At 37.5% G+C, this 19110-nt stretch overlaps 1 protein-coding gene across 1 annotated transcript in view; it reads left to right on the forward strand.

Annotated features, from left to right (window-relative positions):
- ptprz1a (protein tyrosine phosphatase receptor type Z1a) overlaps positions 1 to 19110 on the forward strand; it is a 78749-nt gene that overhangs the window by 47743 nt on the left and 11896 nt on the right. Inside the window, exons 9-23 of the mRNA XM_048157962.1 lie at positions 2558 to 2742; positions 2840 to 2966; positions 4777 to 4817; positions 4925 to 5289; positions 5955 to 7699; positions 9270 to 9414; positions 10866 to 10951; positions 12623 to 12708; positions 15774 to 15794; positions 15939 to 16035; positions 16125 to 16210; positions 16511 to 16645; positions 16876 to 17010; positions 18654 to 18817; positions 18900 to 19035. Coding sequence (XP_048013919.1) covers positions 2558 to 2742; positions 2840 to 2966; positions 4777 to 4817; positions 4925 to 5289; positions 5955 to 7699; positions 9270 to 9414; positions 10866 to 10951; positions 12623 to 12708; positions 15774 to 15794; positions 15939 to 16035; positions 16125 to 16210; positions 16511 to 16645; positions 16876 to 17010; positions 18654 to 18817; positions 18900 to 19035 — 3554 coding nt within the window. The remainder of the gene's footprint in view (positions 1 to 2557; positions 2743 to 2839; positions 2967 to 4776; positions 4818 to 4924; positions 5290 to 5954; positions 7700 to 9269; positions 9415 to 10865; positions 10952 to 12622; positions 12709 to 15773; positions 15795 to 15938; positions 16036 to 16124; positions 16211 to 16510; positions 16646 to 16875; positions 17011 to 18653; positions 18818 to 18899; positions 19036 to 19110) is intronic.

Consider the following 19110-nt stretch of genomic DNA (forward strand, 5'->3'; position numbering starts at 1 on the left):
TACTATGGCAGTCAATGGGGGGCGAGATCTGCTTGCAAGTTTTAAATAAACCTTTATGCCAAAAAGGTTTTATATAAGGAGAAATGTCTTAAATTTTTGCATAATACTTTCATGTTTTATCATTTTTTCCTACTGATAAATTGTTTACAAGCTGCTTAATTAATACAATTTCATTAAAAGTAAAAATGAATTAAAATAACATTAATTAATTAATTAATTAATTAACATTAATTAAAGGTGCCGTAGAACGTCTTTTCAAAAGATGTAATATAAGTCTAAGGTGTCCCCTGAATGTGTCTGTGAAGTTTCATCTCAAAATACCCCATAGATTTTTTTTAATTAATTTTTTTAACTGCCTATTTTGGGGCATCATTAACTATGCACCGATTCAGGCTGCGCGGCCCCTCTAAATCTCTCGCTCCCTGCCCTCCCGAGCTCTCGACTATAAGTGCAGTTATACAGTGCATAAACAAAGTTCACACAGCTAATATAACCCTCAAATGGATCTTTACAAGATGTTCGTCATTCATGCTGCATGCATGCATCGATTCCTGTGAGTATAGTATTTATTTGGATGTTTACATTTGATTCTGAATGAGTTTGAGGCTATGTGCTCTGTGGCTAATGGGCTAAAGCTAACATTACACACTGTTGGAGAGATTTACAAAGAATGAAGTTGTGTTTATTAATTATATAGCCTGCAAGTGTTTAAAAATAAAAATAGCGACGGCTCTTGTCTCCGCGAATACAGTAAGAAACGATGGTAACTTTAACCACATTTAACAGTACATTAGCAACATGCTAACGAAACATTTAGAAAGACAATTTACAAATATCACTAAAAACATCATGTTATCATGGATCATGTCAGTTATTATCGCTCCATCTGCCATTTTTCGCTATTGTTCTTGCTTGCTTACCTAGTCTGATGATTCAGCTGTGCAGTTCCAGACGTTAATACTGGCTGCCCTTGTGTAATGCCTTAAACATGAGCTGGCATATGCAAATATTAGGGGCGTACATATTAATGATCCCGACTGTTACGTAACAGTCGGCGTTATGTTGAGATTCGCCTGTTTTCCAGAGGTATTTTAAACAAATGAGATTTATATAAGAAGGAAGAAACAATGGAGTTTGAAACTCAACGTATGTCTTTTCCATGTACTGAACTCTTGTTATTCAACTATGCCAAGGTAAATTCAATTTTTGATTCTAGGACACCTTTAATTAATTAACGTAACCAAGAAGATTACCCCCCCCCCCCCCCCCCATTGACTACCATAGTAGGAAAAAAAAAATACTATGGTAGTCAATGGGGGGCGAGATCTGCATGGTTATAAACATTCTTCCAAATATCTTCCTTCATGTTCAGCAGAACAAAGAAATTCATACAGGTTTGGAACAACTTGAGGGGGAGTAAATGATGACAGAATTTTCATTTTTGGGTGAACTATCCCTTTAACACGGCATCAAACCATCATTTGAACTCATTAATATCATTTATCAATATATTTATTATCATTAAATCACATTAAAATATTGTGGTAGAAATACAGCCATGCAGAGTTACACATATATTCTGCCACAAATTAAACTTGTGCAGATCACATACATTATTGTACATAGTTTTCTGTCTTTAAAAAGAGAAAGAAAAAAGAGATTAATCAAAAAAAAAAAAAAAAAAAAAATTTTTTTTTTATAGGGTTAACAAAAAATTATTTGCAAGTACTCCCTGAAAGTCGTTTAAGTACTCTGTATGGTTGGAAATCACTGGTTTAGTAGACAGATGTTTCATCTGTGGGCGCTTTCTGCCCTCTTGTGTTAGAAACTGATGGGTGGAGGTAGACTAGAAACATTACACATGAATTACAGATGAATATTAAGTGGACTTAAGTAAACCACTGTTAAATCAGGTCATAACTTGACCCAATAAATGCTTTATCCAAGACAGTAAGATGCTTTGGTTTTTCAAAGAAATTAATACTTTTATTCAGAAAGGGCACCTTAAATTCATCAGAAGTGATGTGTATAATGTTACTTTTCTAATAAATCAAATAAATTACATTTTAAAATATTGTGAGAACAGTTATTTTAAATTATAATATTTTTAAGTATTTTAATCAAATAAAAGCAGCCTTTGTGAGCATGAAACTTTTTTCATAAACATTAAAAAAAAATTCTTACTGAGACTCAGTTTTAAAGAACACTTTATGCCAAAACGTTTTTATATAAGGAGAAAAGTCTTACATTTTTGCATAATACTTTCATATTTAATGGCTATTTCATTTTTTTCTAGTGATAAATTGTTTACAAGCTGCTTGATTAATAAAAAGTCATTAGAATTAAAAATCAATTAAAACATTAATTAATTAAAATAAATCCATAAAATGGCCCCATGATGGACCAGACAGACAATACCCTTTTAGGTTCTATATAGAACCATTTTTTCTAACAGTGTATGGATATCATGTTATATGCAGACGTCTTTTCATCTGGCAACATTGTTCCAAAGTGCATGATTTTAATAGTATGTGTTTGTGTGTGTTTTCTGTCACAGTTTGCAGTTCAGAGCCGGAGAACGTGCAAGTCAACCCTCACAATTACACCAGTATGCTTGTAATCTGGGAAAGACCGCGTGCTGTTTACGACTCGAGCATAGAGAGATACTCCGTCACCTATCGGCCGGCCCATGGCGATGATGAATCTGCAAAGGAGTACTTGACTGATGGAGACCAGGACATTGTATGTCAGATATCAGTGAATGAATCTTGAAAATCAGGCCTACATAACACAGGTTCTGAATATCAATTATGATTTTTTTTTTTTTTTTTACCACCAGGGGGCGATCATTCAGGACCTGGTGGCCAACACCAGTTACATGGTGCAGGTTGTTGCCGTGTGCACCAACGGTCTGTATGGCAGAGTGAGTGACCAGCTGACAGTGGACATGCCCCTGGATGATCCTGGTAAGACCAATCGCGCCCGCCGCCCTCGCATCCGTGGAGAATGAGTTTAAAACACTCATGTCCCACTGCAAACTTTAGACAAAAGACAAAATGCTTCAGACTGATCCTTTGCAAACCAGTTACCTTGTCCAGAAAATGATGTGGTGCCAGTTAAGACTTATGAAGAAATGGTGGAATCCTTGAGTGGTTTACAGCTTTTAGCCAGAAACATACTTTACACAAGTACACGTTTATGTTAACAGAGATCTGAATGCTTGACCTATGCATTGTAAGTGCATGTTCCCATTGAAAATACAGTTTGTGCTAATGTACAGTCTTCTCCGGATATTAAATACTTCCTTGGGTCTGGCACATTTCAGATCGCAGCAACACACAAACTTGAGTTATCTTAGCCAGAAACATTTTTGTTCATGTACTTGCGTAGGGTGTATTTTGGAATGAAATCCAGTACTGTAATGAATTATATCAGGCTAACCCAAATTGATTTCTCATTTAGCTGGCAATTTCAGTAGATTATTTTAACTTATTATAAAATTTAATATTTTATGTTTTAATTAATTTATATATTTATTTAAATATTTTAATTAACTTGAACTTAGATTATATAACTTAGACTAGATATATTTAACGTAGACTTTTTGTGATTCTTTGGGCGTTGTTTCCTTTTTTCTCTGTCTGTCTATCTTATACTTTGTCGTCACTATCTGCATTTTGAATTTCCTTCTATATAGAATTTTTTCTGTCTCTTATGGATATGCATGTTTTCAATGAATCATTTGTGCTTTTTGTGTTCTTTTATAATTTATTGGAATGTTGGGACATCTGTATTTTGTTTACTGATTTATAATAAACTCATCTGTCTCGCTGAAAGTCCCTGTCATCATATTTCAGTGTCCATGAATATATGTGTTGTCACAAGACATTTTTTTATGATTTTATGAATATGTTTGAGAGTTGATTTACATTGGGTTTACATCAGTGAAATGGGGCCAGTCTATCTTATAAAATCATACATCTTCTACCTTTTAATGTTTCCATGCTTCACAAACCGATCTTGCCCACATATCACGAAATCTCTGGGGTCTTTTCCATCATTTTGTGTCATTGAGTTTGATCCCATGACAGGTAAGAGTCTGGAAGAGAGTGTAAGCTCTATCTTTGTGTGCTGGGAGGCTTTAATGCATGAAGGTGTCCAAACTCTCCTGTTGTGTGATACAGTGTGTGATCAAAAACCAACCCTCGATCTGACCCAGAGATTGCTGCTTTTTGCACTCTTTCTATTGAAGAATGACCTAAACATCCTATTTGGTGACCTGGTTGACCTTTCCTTCCTTCTCAACCTCTGTACTCTCAGCATTAACAGAGAATACCAAATACCAAAAATATCCCTTTAAGGCATGTGGTTTGTGATTGAATACACATTGAAAATCAATTTGTGTGCTCAACTTTTATTTCTCAGGTATTTTTGCCTAGTAAGGATAAAATTATAAACACAGATTGGTTTTCAAATGTATCTGTGTGTTTGTATACATGTCTTATGGGAAACTGTTTTGTTTTTAATTATTTTGTTAATGCAAAAAACATATATATATATTGTTGTTATAAAGAGCAAAGAGTGTACAGAACATACTTATCTGTAGCTGACATATGAATCTTTTACTATATATTTAATGCCAGAATGGTTTAGTTTCAGTGTCTTAGACGTTGTTAAAAAGAGTAAAGAGCATACAGAACATAATTATGTATAGCTGACATGGGAATCTTTCACTCATACCATGTTTTAACTCTCTTATGTTTGATTTATTTTCAGAAGCAGACAATGACTCTGAATCATTTGACTATGAAGATGAGGTAACCATGTCAATGCTACTTTAGTGTATAGTTAGTTCAGTGTTTTTGTTTTTTACAAAATAACTAAGCACATGGATTCTCTCTCTGTCCATCTCTTTCTATTTTAGGAAGACTACAACGTCAACCCCTTTTTGATTAGACCTGACACAAATCAGCTTCCATATCCTTTCCAAACCACCACAAGCAGCCCCAGAGTTACAACAACAGAGCGCCCGGTCCATCCAGTCATTAAGACAACACCAAGGACTCATGAAAGAAGACTCCCGGTAGAAGACTCCCAGAAGACTCCTGATCATTATATTCCAGTGATATACACAGATAAACCTACAGTAAAATACACAGACCAACCTACCACCTCTGCAACCATAACCACCATATTTGTTGTAGATGCACACACCACAAGGCCAGATAGTTCTAATGTTGTAGCAGGTGTATCCTCAGAGTCTGATGGTCGAAGCAGCACCTTCACAGATTTTACAGCAAGTGTCACCCCTGAAACAAGTGGAACAATTCAAACAAGTGGAGCAATTGAAACGCGTGTCACCCCTGTGACAAGTGGAACCATTGAAACAAATGTTACCCCTGAAACAAGTGGAACCCTTGAAACAAATGTTACCCCTGAAACAAGTGGAACCCTTGAAACAAATGTTACCCCTGAAACAAGTGGAACCCTTGAAACAAATGTTACCCCTGAAACAAGTGGAACCCTTGAAACAAATGTTACCCCTGAAACAAGTGGAACCATTGAAACAAATGTTACCCCTGAAACAAGTGGAACCCTTCAAACAAATGTTACCCCTGAAACAAGTGGAACCCTTGAAAAAATGTTACCCCTGAAACAAGTGGAACCCTTCAAACAAATGTTACCCCTGAAACAAGTGGAACCATTGAAACAAATGTTACCCCTGAAACAAGTGGAACCCTTGAAACAAATGTTACCCCTGAAACAAGTGGAACCCTTGAAACAAATGTTACCCCTGAAACAAGTGGAACCCTTCAAACAAATGTTACCCCTGAAACAAGTGGAACCCTTCAAACAAATGTTACCCCTGAAACAAGTGGAACCCTTCAAACAAATGTTACCCCTGAAACAAGTGGAACCATTGAAACAAATGTTACCCCTGAAACAAGTGGAACCATTGAAACAAATGTTACCCCTGAAACAAGTGGAACCCTTGAAACATTTGTAACATTAGCTTCGATAGACATTTTGGGGGTTGAGGAAGTGACTCGACCTGTAACCGACTCCTATGGTGATAGTTCAGTGACTGTAGCCCCATTGCCTGAAATCCCAATGGAATCAACTTCCTCTACCCTTTCCCCTGAGGTCCCTCTGCGGCCTACAACTGCTAGCTTGCCTTTTCCAACCACTGCCGCTTTCAACACTGTTCTGTCGCAGACCACCCAGCCGGTGTTTAATGGTGAGAGCACCTCATATGCCCCCTCTGTATCTGACACTTTGTCCTACGTGCATGCAAGTCCTGTCTCCCCCTACTCCTTAAGCAGTGTGTTGTCTGAGCCCATCCCTGACTGGGACATCCCCTACACTGTTTCCATGCTGGTGTCTGGTGGTGCACAGTCTGTCACCCCTTCCCCTTCCTACCCTACCCTATTCCTCACTGGCTCTGTGTCTTATTTTGACATGGAGCCTGTCTCTAGTGGTGGTTGTAATGATGATGATGGTGATGATGATGTTTTGTCTGGGTCTATCTCGACTGACCCCCAGTGTAGGAGTACTCTTCCCCTTCAAATGTTACCAGAAGCGACTGCTTCTGTTGTCTCCATGCAGCCATACTATGAACATGACCTTATACACCCCTCTGAGCACCCGAGTACTGTCTCCGTGCTGAGCACTCTTGCATATCTCCAGCCATCGGTTCCTGTCTCTAGGGACTACTCTCTGATGATGACAACCCTTGACTCTGATGCTTCTCTCTCAGGTAGCATTGGGGACTCTTGCCTGCCGACAGAGTGGGTAGATTCTTCTCTAGTAGCTCCTACTTTTAGTCAAGACAGTGTTACATCTAGTGAAATCTCTTTGCATGCCTCTCTAAACATCCTGCTGCCCTCCTCTACTTTGGGATTGTTCCCTTGTAGTGGTCTCTCGGGTGACCTATCTAGTCCTGTAGATCTAGATTCATTTCTGTCCACCTCCAGTGCCGGTACTCCTCTGTGCAGCAACACAGACTTGGACCTCCGTGCCGAGGCTCTTTTGTCTTCTCTTCCCTTTTCCACCAAGCCTTCTAGTGACCTCAGCATTTCTGTTGCAGCCACCGTCAGCAGCGTTGCACAAAGTGCAACCGGACAGTCCCAGGGAGCACCTACTCCCATAAGATCTTCAACCATTGCGTCAACCTCTACTCCAGTATTCAGAGCCATACCTACTCCTGTGGTGACCCCAACCCTTGCGCCAACCTCTGCCCCAGAATCCATCTCTGTGGTTGTTCCTGTTGTGCCCCCCACTGTTGCCCTCTCCTCTGCTCCAGAGTCTAGTTCCATTCCTACACATTCTGCCGATGGGCAGCTAGAGAACAGTGCCTCGGGCTGGGCGCTCGATTTAGATTGGGGCCAGAGCTCAGCATCTGGAGATGAGAGTGTCATCCCATATATCACCACTGCCTCTCCTACAGAGGTACCTCCTGATGAGGCAGATGATGGGAATGAGGAGCACTCTTCTTCTTTCTACTTCGAAGGTGAGAACGGGACAGAGAGTGAAGCTACTGACTTTAGGGTCACCCTGCGGCCCAGTCCATCCTGGACCTTACGAGCAAGTGGGGAAGAGGAGAGCGGATCAGGTGAAAACCTCACAGATAATGAGACGTCTTCAGACTTCAGTATTCCAGAGCGCACTGAGAGGAATTCAGAGGAGGAACCAGTGGAAGGTAAAGCTCTCGGTTACTGACGTCCATTCCTGAAGGTGCTTCTTGATTTAGCCATGCTCAGTGAAGTTTGGTCAGTGAATCATCAGTGAAGAGTTTTGAAGTGTCTTGGTTGGTTCGAGGACAACTAATCCATCTAAAGTTTGAATGCCATAACCCACCACAAATGTAACCTAAACAACTAAAACCTCATTCAGAAAGTGCTCTGTAGAAGTTAGTTCGCTGGGAAGGTAAGATTTGAAGAGCTCACTACAGCGTCCTTAATTAACGTATACATCAAAGCTTTTGACAAGTTAAGCTAAGTGCCATAAAATGTGCTACTAAAGAAACATCATCTTAACTAGAAAATCCCATCATCAGTATGTGTCTTATTCCTAGTCCCATGTGACTCCTGTGTATTCTGTGTTGTCTTGCATGTTGTTCATGTCATTATTTGCTAAAAATGTGTATTTGCATGCTTACGCCTGTCATCAGAAACATACCAATAGCATGTTTTCCATCTCAAGTCGAATCCAAGATGCCTGGTTACACATTTAGCCATTACTGTAGCCATTTGTTTATGGGATCAGTTTGTAGATTTATAAAGTGTTATATGATAGACAATCTAAAAATAACAAAATTAAACCGAATAGAGGCTTAGCATCTGAGCTCAGCAGCCTCAATTATTTTTGTTTGACAATGCCTCCATGTGATAACACAGTAATTTTACTGTTTGTCCAGAAGAGGGCAGCAAAACTCTTATATGTAATCACTAGTAAGTGACAGCTGGCAGTGGCAGCATTTTGTTTTGGCTGGGATGCCGAGGTCATCTCAGACAGTCCTAGGCCAGGTCTTAATCTCTCAAACGTGTATATCTGCAATGAATCATGACCTGTGAACTCTTTAGCTTCTTAGTGTCAGACCAACTCAAAACACATTTCTGATGGAATAGATTAAGTGGTGCTATGCCAATCCTTATGGATGACATACTGATTATAGGGTCTTCAAGAATCAAAAAGAAACTGAGTCAATATCCTGTGGTGATAGCTTGACCTCAGTATCATGTCAAAGAACAAATGGTAGTTTGTTTTGACAACATTTTAGTAATTTAATGCAGATTTTAACTTTAATACAAAATAGCACCTTTATCAAAAACTTTTTTTGTCATCATTATCAACAGCATTGATTGTACCATCAATTTATCATAGATATTCATTCGTTTAATCATTTGTATACCATTTTAAAATCAAAGCCTTTTTTAATTTTTTTATTTATTGACATTATTTTATATTTTTGTCAGTTACTTCATATCTTAACCTGAACTGGTTTGCAAATGATGTCACTTTAGTGTTATAGTAAGATTAACCTGAATTTGTGTTACAATTTACATGAAGTGTGATAGTTCCACTTGAATTCAAGGTGTGTAAAAAACTTTTACAAGGTGAGTTTGTTTCCAGTGTATATCATACATTTTTATTGTTAATTAGCTCAGTGCACCGAATATGTTTGAGTCTGATAGGATACTGAATTTCCTGTTTCTAAAAGAAAACGTTGATAATGTTCTGATCTGAGAAGGGTGATTTTGAACCCATAGATGCCAGTAACAGCAGTCATGAGTCGCGGGTGGGACTGGTGAGCAGCATTGAGCGGCACAAGAAGGCTGTGGTTCCTCTGGCTGTGGTCTCCACCCTCACCTTCCTGGGTCTCATTGTTTTGATTGGCATTTTTATCTACTGGAGGTAAGTCTTGTAGGTAACTGCATCTTCACAAAATAATTGCAGCACAGTTTGTACTCCATTATAATGATATATTAATTAATATTAATTAATTATATTTAATATATAAGTATATATTTATATAACTGTAAAAATCTGACCTTTAAAATTATTAAATAATATTTTCTTTTTTTTTTCATTAGATAAAGGCAGTTAGTTCATATGTTACCACATGAAGCACAATTTTAGGTTACCCAAGCAAGCTTTTTTTTTTTTTTTTTGTGAACTGTTTTGACATTGGTCATGCATAGCTGACTCGGACAAGCATGGAAAACAAAAATACACTTCCTCTGAGCAGCTGCTCATGATTTCCATCATATTGTCACTAATCCATAATCATAACAATCGTCGATAAAGCGGAGAAGGGGGAGCAGTGTGGCCCCATGAGAAGCGTGTTGTCTGTCTGTGATGGGGGTCTAATCTTGGGCACAGACCCAATCTCACACCCACCGGGCGAGGGACCACCTCAAAGGGAAGCAAGATAAACAAGCTATGATGTGGCGGTGGTCTATGTGTGTGTGAAAGCGGCCAGAATTCACACCAAAGTGATAAAAATGGTCCTTCCACACCAGGATGGAAGTCTGGAATCCTGTTTTCCTTCAGATATTCCCGACCGTGAAATAAGCAACTTTGGCAATCCCATCAAGAACATGTCTCAGATGTGTAAACAGTTTAGCGGCACAAGATTGTACATTTCTCATTCCGACGTGCCTCTTGACCCTTCAACATATTGCTCATGTTTGACTTTTTGTTGTTACACCGTGAAGATTGCGAGGAGATTAAATCGGTAATCTTGGAGCTGGTGATTAAATCTCCGATACGCTGATCTGTTGTTTGTGGGCCTACAGGGAACACATGCTGCCAGGCTGGAGAAAGAACCTCCACGTGATTATGTTCAACACGACCAAGTCATGTTCATGCCTTGTTAGTGCAGCCGTGGGTGGTTCAATCTCAGCAGAACATGGGCATGTACGACTGCTTGTCCATCTGTAGCTACATGGTGCTCATTTGGAGAGCAGACAGATGCGCACTTAATGGGACGTCTTGAAACATTAGCATTAAATCTGTGTCGCCCATCGTTGTGGTCACTAATCCCTTCCAAGAAGTTAGACAACACAGCTTCCGGTTAAGGAAGTCCTCTGAATGATCCTGTTAAAAACGTGTTGTGGATTAGATTGAATATGGTTTTTGTGTTTATTTTTTAAGCTTGGTGTTCAGTCTCAAGCACATATGTGGATAAAACACAACAACATGCAAATAATCAAAGCTTGTGTGTGAGAATCATGTATTTTTCATTTTTATTCACTTTGCCTAAAGGAAATTTGTGTAGTACATCCACTTTACAAGCTATTCAGTCAACAGTGCTTCTGTTGCATAAAGTGCTGGTGAACTAAAAGTGTTTAATGCCGTTACAGGAAATGTTTTCAGACTGCTCATTTCTACATTGAAGACAGTACATCACCCAGGGTGATATCCTCCTCGCCAATGCTGAGCCCTTCAGGTAACACACACACTTTTTCATAATCATAATATGGACTTTCTGTTGATATTTGGGTCAATAACATGATTTTTTTACTATCTGTTAATTTATTTTATAAAAAAACAATTCCAATTTAAATGTTTAATGACTTAAAGGGTTAGTTCACCCAAAAATAAATAAAATTATCCCTTGATTTACTCATCCTCAAGCCTTTCAGACGAACACATATATTTTATATATTTAAAAATATCCTTGCTCCTCCAAGGTTTATAATGGTTGTGAAGTGAAGTGCATCCATCCATCATAAAAGTAATCCACACAGCTCCAGGGGGTTAATAAAGGCCTTCTGAAGCAAAGCGATGGGTTTTTGCAAGGAAAATATCCATATTTAAAACGTTATTAAATATAATAACTAGCTTCCGGCAGATGGCTGTACGCATCGATTTGCAGCGGAAGAGTGACCTCTGACCTGACTCATGACGTAATGATGAACGTGGAAGCGCAGAGGATAGAGCAAAGCAAAACACCGGTCACGAATTAAAAGTCTAAAACGAGAAATTTTAAAGAGAAATGTCAGAGGATTTCGAGATAAGAGAAGAGGAGCTTGAGTTTGTTGAACAGCCATATTTGTTTGAACCGCGAGAGGAGTCTAAACTTACAATACTCCTACATTCTACATCATATATTGTGTCACATGTTACTCTTGTGGCACAATTCGACTTGCGCAGTATGCGTACGGTCGTCTACCGGAAGCTAGTTATTTGAATTTATAAAGTTTTAAATATGGATATTTTACTTACAAAAACACATCACTTCACTTCAAAAGGCCTTCATTAACCCCCTGGAGCTGTGTGGATTATTTTTCATAATGGATGGATGAATTTTTTTGGGCCTCACAATCTGGCTCCCCATTCACTACCATTATAAAGTTTGGAAGAGCCAGGACATTAATATAACTCTGATTGTGTTCATCTGAAAGAAGATAGGATGACTTGAGGGTGAGTAAATCATGGGATAATTTTCATTTTTGGGTGAACTACCTCTTTAAATACACATCTTCTACGATAAGCATGATATACATTTTTGAAGTAATTTTAATATTTGTTGGGGGAAGTAAATTAAAATGTCAGGGTGGTGCATAATATATGATTTAATGAAGCCTCATTAAAAGAAGGAAATTCTTAAAAAGAAAACCTTAAAGGGTTGTTTGAAATCTTTTTTTATTATTATATAACAAATATAAATAAATGCTTGTAATATTTGAAAGATTTGTCATGTGGCGCGACCAACAAGCAGAAAAAAACAATCATGATATCATACAGATGGGTCATGACTGTGCATGAAGGTCAATAAGTCCCTTAAAATAACAGATTAATGTCATTATATAAATAATTACCTTGAAAAATATGTGTAAAAAATATTTTTTAACATCAATTGATTTATGAAAAATTTAAATTAAAATGTGTGCACTGACATGTATTCAAAGTGTAAGGCAAATATGTTGGTTAAACCACATGACATTTTTGGTTCCCACAATGTAGGCAAAAACTGACCAACTGGCCGTAAACAGGTTGTTTCACATTAACTGTTAGCTAATAATATAATTTCTCTGTCCAGTGTATGGCATATTTGCATTGAAATGCTTTTCAATGCTATTTTTTTGTCATTAGCGATTGTATTTTGCACTTCCAGGTGAACATGAACCCCAGTCAGTGAAGCAATTTGTAAAGCATGTGACCGAGCTTCACAAGACCAACTCATTTTCCAGAGAGTTTGAGGTTCGTATCCCATCATCCTCCTCTCTTTTGACACTTTTCAAGGGACAGCTGTCTCATACGAGCCTTAATGTAGCAGATCAACATGTCATGAAGGCATGTCTTATAAATGAATTGTTTGGTTGATTCAGGCACGATTACTCTGTGTCTGTCCGTTCATGCATGAACGCAGGTTGTTGATAATGCATTTGAGTTATAATTAGGTCAGTAACTCGCATATTCCAGTCAGGTGCACAAAAAACCTGGTTACAGCTTAATTAACATCAATCAGTGTCAGATAGTAGATTCTCACCATAACATTCATTTATTCACACTTGATTAGATCATTCAAAAATCAAGCAAGCTTTAATTGGACACAAACAAGGCAGTAAACTTAATTATTAGTTCTTGTCATAAGCACTACCTATGAAAAAGTGATAGATGATAGATTTTTTCATAAGTTTCCGTTTGAGAACTGTGTTGCTTTTTGTGTTATGTTCAGGCTGAATTAAAGTTTATTCTCCACGCACCTACTAGTGATATGTGTTTTGTTGCAGGCTAAACATACACAATGCACAATGCAAACTAGTGTTCAAATGCATGTTCTGTTCAGTCCATGACAGTACGGCTTTGGATTCTGTCCATTTTTGATTGATCATAATTGATATTTGTGGCTACATTCGTTCATACAGCAGTGAAAAAGATTCCTAAAAATTTTGTGGTATTCCTTTATTGTTTTGACTTGCTGTAACTAACAGAAATGCAGAGCAAAAAGTGAATCATTCCCTGGATCAAAACAAAACCTCAAATGACAGTTCAGGACATTGAGCTAAAAAAAAATAAATTCCTAAGAAAAGTATTAAAAAAAACAATGCTATCTCAAGACCAATTCATACATATTATAGAAGGTGGCTAATTCATATGATTTGACTAAACCCCAGTGATGGGTAGGTTTTGGGGGGTGGGGTTAGGGGTAGGTCATTCATATGTAAAACACATACGATTTATCAAAAAACGTACAAATTAGTACAAGTGAGGTTGTACGAATTAGCACCCTCGGAAAATACGTATAAATTGCCGTGAGATTGGGTCAAAAAAACACAATTTGGATATATTTCCACCTTTCTGCATTTATAAATATTAAAGAAAAAGATTTGAAAGATTTCTAAGAAGTGAAGACTCTTTCTGCCTCAGAGAAAAAAGCTACATGTAATTTCTTGCAATTGCAACTTTATCTCAAAATTGTGACTTTATATCTCACAATTTCAGCTTTATTTCACAGTTGCAGTTATTTATCATAATTGCGACTTTATATCTTATGCGGCTTTATTTTACAATTGTGACTTTATTTCTTGTAATCAGTGGCATAACTTTGTTTTAAAACATGAGTGGGACAGGAATGTGTGTTGGGGGGGGGGGGATGTATTGTAATTGTATCATTACAATAATAAATGCACAAACTTTATTGACATAGTTTCATCCTTGCATCTACTATAATACAATATGTCATTAGTTTCGAGAGTACTTACACTGGTCAATAAATACGTGGATACATTGAGTGTTAGACTGTCCTGATGGACTAGTGGAATAATTTTTGTTTAGCGTGCCAGAGGTTCTGGGTTCTAATCCACCCTTGTATAATTTTTTTTTTTTTTCTCATTAAAACCAAAGATGTTCATCAGTGATTGTATATCAAGAGCAGGGACATGTTTATGTGTATTTTGATTTGTGATTTCAATGGAATGAATAGAGAGTCTCCGCAACAGTTAAGTGATAGATTGAAGCGCTCGTCCATGTGAAGACTGAGCAGTGTGCACTGTTGTGCCACTGATAACAGCACTCAGTGTTCAAAAACAACACATCCTAGCGCCAAATCGGCTATTATTTAACACAAATTGATAATTAACTAGAGATGTTTCTTTTGTATTAGACACATCCGTGCCGCGAGATGTTTCAAAAAGTGGTGGGGACGATATTGACCCTGACAAAAACTGGTGGGGACATGTCCCACCCGCAAATTACTCCTATGCTTGTAATTATGACTTTATTTTAAAATTGCATTTTAATTTATCATAATTGTGAATATTTCTCATAATAATTGTGCAACTTTGTTGCAAAATGTGACTTTATATTTCTCAATTGAGAGTTTATTTCCTATGTAAGCAATAAGGTACGAGAGGCTGTGCTGTATCATGAATAAGTCACGGCTGAAGGGCGTTGTTAGGCATGACGCGAAGCGGAGTGAACCCCTTCAGCCGTGACTTATTCACGATACAGCACTAGCCTTGAGTACCTTATTGCTTTTATAAAACGGTTACCACACAATACAAATATTAAAGCCAAAAATATGTATCAATGCAACTTTCATGAAGTAAACTTTAACTAAAGGCTTCCTTCCGCCGGAAAAAAATAGTCCCTGACCGTGAACAGCAACAGTAGTTACATTATTACACCATTAGATGGCGGCAAAGACTGTCTTTATGAGTGCGTCAGTCAGTAGCGAAGACTTTTCCATTGAAAAGACTGAATTGTTGTGAACACAGAACAAGACGCAACTGACAAATGCTTTGACTAGTGCTGTCAGTCACGGGAAAACCCCTTAAATGTTAAAAGGACAAGATATTGCAGTGGACATTTAAACAGATTTTTTATTATGAACATAAGACTGACCTGAAGGAAAATGCTTAATCTGAATGCAGGTAATAAACTCGCTCACTCGATCTCTTTCTCACGATACTCTTCTACATAATACAGTAAGATTCAATGAACAATATCAATTGAGAACATAGAGTTTACGTTGCTATGGGTGTTGTGTAGTGATACACATAACTGCTGGGTGAAGCGGTCATAGCCGTGTTTTACCTTGAATCAGAATCAAGGACAGGAACTAACCGTTTTATAATTAAAGTTGTATCGCTTTATTGACCAATCAGCATACAGAACTGGAACTTGTAGTCAATACTTAAAATGAACAGAATCCAATCCAGGCTGCCAGTGCTTTTGCTTTATGCTGTGTTTTGTTTTGTTTATTAATGGTGCCTGGTTTGTTATTGTATTTCATTGCTTTTCGCATTCTCACCCCCCATTAGATATTGAAAGAGTATTTTGAGGTAAGCTACATCTCCCTTTTAATTTGTTTGCTTTTGATAGCTTTAGCATGGATTTTGTGATGCTCACTTGTCTGCACCTGTTGTGAAATGTCTTTGACCATGTCTTTGGTTATGGCAGACTGTTGGATTGTTTGTGTTTTTTAGGAAGTTCAGACGTGCACCGTGGACCTTGGAACAACTACAGACTGTTCCACCCATCCGGACAATAAGAACAAGAACCGATATGTCAACATTTTAGCTTGTGAGAACCACATCACAATATATAAGCATTAGATGCACGTTTCTGTATTGATTGATATGAAATGTTCATATCTTGGATTACATCTTTAGATGACCACAGCAGAGTGCGACTCGCACCCCTGAGCGACAAAGATGGAAGAAGCGGAGGGGACTATATAAACGCCAACTACGTGGATGTAAGAGACTTTACTTTAGCTGAGAAGCGTTGCCAGGCAAATCGTGATAATTTGATCATTATTTAATCAGTGAGGCATGACTACCTCAAAGTCTAACTGTTTAACTAGCAGATATGATTAAAAGCACTGCTGATTTGTTATTGATTTAATCTTAGAAAGTCAGGCAGGGTGGCACCTCGAGTGTGAGAAAGTATTTGGGCCCCTATTGTAAGACTGTCATCTGAGATGTTCTTTCAAAGTTTAAACTACTTGCTAAGAATGCAAGCTTTTTATTTGTCTCTTCTTTCTGTTTCACACAAGGGTTTTAACAAACAGAAAGCCTACATTGCAGCACAAGGGCCCTTGAAGTCCAGCACACCGGATTTTTGGCGGATGGTGTGGGAGCAGAATGTGGGAGTGATTGTTATGATCACAAACCTGGTGGAGAAAGGAAGGGTGAGCTGTTTTATAACGTCTACCTAAACCGATTGATGCAATGTCTGATATTTAAAGGGATAGTTCACCCGAAAATGAGAATTCTGTTGTCATCAACATTGTTTTGTGGCTTCAGAAGATTTGGAATGTCACATGGAAGAAGATGAGAATGAGTGACACAATTTATATTGATGTAAATATGATTATGTAAATAACTGTTCACAATGACCAATTGTTTGACCATTTCTCAGAGGAAGTGTGACCAGTACTGGCCTCTGGAGAACCAGGAAGAGTATGGCTGTTTTTTGGTTACTGTAAAGAGCACCAAAGTCCTCGCATACTACACCCAGAGAACCTTCACCATCAGAAATACCAGCATAAAGAAGGTATAAAGCAGGGATACACAATATCTCTGTACCATATTGGTAATGGGCTGATATTAGAGATTTTTTTGTTTGTTTGTATCGGTCAATATTGGATATTTAATTTTTCATGCTTATTTCCACTATTTGTACAGTTAGATCACCTTTTTTCTCATCTAAAACTCAATTAAAATTAATATTTTGAATTAGATTTTATGTTTATATTTTCTGTTTTCATTTTCATTTCAGTTAAAATTTTAGTAATTTTGTTGTGCTTTTGTTTTTTTAAATGTCCATATAGTTTTTATTAATTTTTATTTCAGTTTTAGTTTGTTTTAGTTCATCAAGTTTAACTAAATGAAAATAAAAAACGTTGTTTTGGCAAGCTAGCTGAAGTAAAAATAAGTTTTTGTATATTTTATTTCAGTTAATGTTTATTTATTTCAAGTTACAAAAAGCTTTTTTGTGGTTTTAGTTTTAGTTTCAATAATTACAACCCTGGTTTAGAAATCTTTTTTTTTATATTTATTTTAAAAGTTACCGTTTAATTATTAATAAAAAGGGTAACATTTTAACATTTGTCAAAAGGTGCAATATGTAAGAATTTTGCAGTAAAATATCCAAAAACCACTAGGCCAGTGTTATATATTTTGTTCACTTGAGTACTTACAATATCCCAAATGTTTGCAACTATTTGTAAATCGTGAGAAAATTGCAATTTTAATCAAGGCTCCGGGACGTGTGAGGAGTCGCCTGTCAATTGCATCATACCCGCGTTATCCTCGGTTTCCGCTTTTATTTTGTAGAAACCATGGAAACAACAAAGACGCTTTAATATATTACATGTTTTAATAGACAAAGGAACAACTGTTTTGATATATTTATAGACAGAAAACTAATTATTGTTATATAGCTCAGCACGTTTAGTCTTATTGTTTAAATTTAATTTTCATGTTTTTTTGCGAGTACCATGCTTTACCATTCCTCATAGAAAAACATTATTTTGTGAAGTAGCTAACATAGCATAATCAGATGCAGCTTTATTTTTAGTGACAGTAATACAACATTTTCTCCATCATACAATACGTTTTTAAAATTAATTGCATGTCATTTATCAACATCCATCCAGCATTTATGAATATGATATTCTTAAATCGATCTATCTTACTGCAGTGTGTAACAGTGTCACACAGCAGCCGCCGAGTGAACGCACAGAGTAATGTTATAACATTTCAACACACTCAAATGTATCTAATATGATAAACAGAGCTGCGTTACCTCATACTCATGACCGGAAAAGCGGAAGCGGTGCCGGCGACTGTGACATAATAAAAGTCCCGCTGCTCGCGGCGTGTGTTGCGCAATCGCTCCAGCGTCCTCGTTCAACTCCCACAACACTCGGTCCTGCTCTACTTCATACTACAGTAACGTTAATAATCGCATCCATGAACATGATTTCTTCCCGAGTCCAATCCCTATTCTTTTCCACCGTTCGTTGAGGTGGAGACCACATGTCCCAAGATTCCACGCTCAAACTTGGCGTCATCAAGCTAAACCTTTGTTTTGAATAGGCCTCTAGTGACCTCTAGCGGACAGAAAATATTACATACTGCACCAAAAGGATCAGTTTTGAATACATGTATATATGCCACTTTTTATTTATTTAGGGTTCTCAGAAAGGTCGTAATAATGAGAGGACGGTAATACACTACCACTACACACAGTGGCCAGACATGGGCGTACCTGAGTATGTCCTGCCTGTGCTTTCATTCGTCTACAAGTCCTCTAGGGCCAAAACAGATGACATGGGTCCAGTGATTGTACACTGCAGGTGGGCTACAGGACTTTATTTAAATGTAGCAAGTGTCATATTGTATATTTTGCATTTCTAATGTGTGTTTGTGTTTGTTTAGTGCTGGTGTGGGCCGAACAGGGACCTACATAGTGTTGGACAGCATGTTAAAACAGATTAAAGAGCAGGGGACAGTCAACATTATGGGCTTCCTCAAACACATTCGTACACAACGGAACTATCTAGTTCAAACGGAGGTGAGTGAACAGAAATTAAAGTCTCATTCTGGTATACAGAACTTCATAGTGCTCTATAAATATATTACAAAGTAA

The sequence above is a fragment of the Megalobrama amblycephala genome, linkage group LG15 (genome assembly GCF_018812025.1).
Source record: "Megalobrama amblycephala isolate DHTTF-2021 linkage group LG15, ASM1881202v1, whole genome shotgun sequence".
Lineage (NCBI taxonomy): Eukaryota > Metazoa > Chordata > Actinopteri > Cypriniformes > Xenocyprididae > Megalobrama > Megalobrama amblycephala.